Below are 2400 nucleotides of genomic sequence, written 5' to 3'. Positions count from 1 at the left end.
GCCCGGTGCTGATGCCGTTACAGGCCGGGGCTGCGGAGGGCCTCCTTAACCCCCGCCTCTGCAGCGCGTCTGTTGGCTCTGGTGAAGCCGCTGTCCCTGCAATTAAAATATGGCGTGGCTGGCCCGCTTCCAGCATATGGCGCAGCGTCACGGAGCAGCTGACGGAGGAGTCCCTGAGGCGGCCACTACCTGCTGGGGGGGGGGGGGCTCCGGCAGCAGCCCCCCGGGAACGGGCACCTGTTTGGGGCCGTTGAGAAGCCTGCTGGAACCGACGGGAGGATTCTTCAATTCGGGGCAAAAAGGGAAGCAGGAAGGTGCTGGAAGAAGTCCCTCCTCCGTACAGCATTTGGTGTGGTGAGTAGGGTGGCAAGTGACTGGTTCGCACCTACGCTGCACTTCAGTGGCCTTTCATGAGGTGGTACAGGCCATCAATAAAAGTTTTTAGTGTCCAGCGTGATAAACTAGTAGATGGACAAGATTTTGGCCTCGGAGCCAAAAGACCGTGGCTACAAGGAAGGTGAAGACTTAACACAGGGCTGTGAGTAGAAACAGATGATTTGCAAATAGGGCTGTTGAGAGTTAAGGAGCAACCTAGCACCAGCCTCAGTGGAACCAAAGGTTTTTAAGCTGTGAAGGGACAAGTCATGGATAAAGCTTCTGTAGCTTGGCAACCTTCCCACCGCAGTTTGAGGACCATTCCAATAACCATTGCAAATAGCAGAAGATAGAACTTGTGGAACTACTGGCCCACAGAGCCCTTGCCAAGTTGGTGCTTAGAGACTAAGAGCTGACAAAGGATCCAAGATACTTTTCTCTGATGCTTCTCCAGTTTCTGACGTACTTTCAGCCAAGGATTTGCTACACCTGTGGTTTACACATGTCATCACACACACACACACCCTCCCCCCACTCTCTTCCAGGTGCTTGCTCAGTCTCCACTTGAACCTGTGCACATTTCCTGAATCCACACCACCTCTTGGTGCGAGTCCCACAGGTTTGTCACCCTGTTCCTGAGAAACATGGACTTCAGCTGCTAGAACAGAGACTTTGGCTTCACCTTCCTCAGGCATGGGCCAAAAGGAAGTTATTTTCATTCCCTGCCACTTCCAACCAAGTGCTTTTAAAGACAAAGTAGCATTGCTCTGTAACAGGATACATCAAGTCAGCAGATAACTCCCCAGTTACGTAGCAGTTGAATTAACAACTAAGGGGGAAGAAATAGATAAATACCTGCTCATCTTACAGATTTTTCTGAAGCATATGATAGTCTTTGTGATACTAGACTAGAGGGATGCCAGCTTTGACTCACTGTAACTTCTCCTCTAAAAGAACCAGTAACAGTTATGGAAAACTAGAAGCTAGAGTTTTTAAAAACAGTTAAGTGCCTGAATGACTTTTGCAAATCCTGACTAAATTATAAACAAAAGACCACTTGTCGTTCATATGGGGTTATGTCATCATCAGCATGAAATAAGAGACAAATTCTGTTCTTAAGACAGGTTTTGATGCATTTCAACTAACATTTGGATCATTCACGCTTAACATTAATCACAGATAAATGGAGGACAAGGGACCAAGCAGTAAGCAGGAAGACGTATTGGCTGGCACTCTTAGCACTAACTTGAGAACTTGGCTATGAGGAAAAACCTAAGCTTGAGTCTACTGAAATTGTCAAGTAGGTTGTGAGAACCTAGGGCTCACAGAGACCAAAAGGATACTTGAAGGCTGGCCAAGAAACAGAGGACTCTCAGGTCAAGTTTAGGGACGCAGGCTGGAACAGATACCTGTGAGAAGTATGTCAGAAATGGTTGAGGGGGCAGAACATGCACAAAGGAGTTCAGGCCTGGCGCAGCAGGACCTTGGGACTGAGCCAGAAATGCACAGCAAAGACTGCAAAAAGCACTTGGAACCCAACTGTGTGAAAGCTGTTTTTATTCTGATCGCAATGCCACAAAACCATGGCTCCATGTGCTGAACCCACGGTTGCTCTTAGCGGTGCTTCCCAGTACGATTGAAGCGCCTGTACAAGTACCGGATCCTCTTGTTGAGTTTGTGGTAGTCCTCTACAAACATCCGATCTCCCACCACCCGCTTCTTGCGGATGCACCTCTGCAGCTCGTTCCCCCGCCAGCCTCGCAGCCACTTGGGCCCCACAATGAGGTTCTTCGGGTGGATCTGGAAGTCACCTGTGAACAGAAGGGCAGAGCAGAGACGATGAAGCCAGGCCTTAGAGGAGGCTGTTCCCAGGTCAGCCAGCCTCAATTCCCCCCCCGCGACCTCTCCCTGCTTGAGGGGCCACTTTCCCCCAGGTGGGTTCAGCCTCCCTCTCCTCCTGCCCTGGGGCCGCCGCGGGGGAAGGGGGGGAATTCTTACCCAGGGATCCCCACGTTGTCGTAGACC

At 50.5% G+C, this 2400-nt stretch overlaps 3 protein-coding genes across 3 annotated transcripts in view; 1 reads left to right on the top strand and 2 right to left on the bottom strand.

Annotated features, from left to right (window-relative positions):
- Positions 1-1070, bottom strand: part of VAMP1 (vesicle-associated membrane protein 1 (synaptobrevin 1)) — a 4067-nt gene extending 2997 nt beyond the window's left edge. The window contains exon 1 of the mRNA XM_009893034.1: positions 946-1070. Within this exon, the coding sequence (XP_009891336.1) occupies positions 946-1070 (125 nt within the window). The remainder of the gene's footprint in view (positions 1-945) is intronic.
- A 919-nt stretch (positions 1071-1989) lies between these two features.
- On the bottom strand, positions 1990-2187 carry MRPL51 (mitochondrial ribosomal protein L51; the record flags this gene model as incomplete). Its single annotated transcript, XM_009893023.1, has 1 exon — positions 1990-2187. A coding segment is annotated over one exon (198 nt), but the record flags the coding sequence as incomplete, so codon positions are not given.
- Positions 2188-2214: 27 nt separating this feature from the next.
- Positions 2215-2400, top strand: part of NCAPD2 (non-SMC condensin I complex, subunit D2) — a 28900-nt gene continuing 28714 nt past the window's right edge. Inside the window, 1 exon segment of the mRNA XM_009893013.1 lies at positions 2215-2236. Coding sequence (XP_009891315.1) covers positions 2215-2236 — 22 coding nt within the window.

Source organism: Charadrius vociferus, unplaced genomic scaffold (genome assembly GCF_000708025.1).
Source record: "Charadrius vociferus isolate BGI_N301 unplaced genomic scaffold, ASM70802v2 scaffold301, whole genome shotgun sequence".
NCBI lineage: Eukaryota > Metazoa > Chordata > Aves > Charadriiformes > Charadriidae > Charadrius > Charadrius vociferus.
This window is presented reverse-complemented; position numbering and strand designations above follow the sequence as displayed.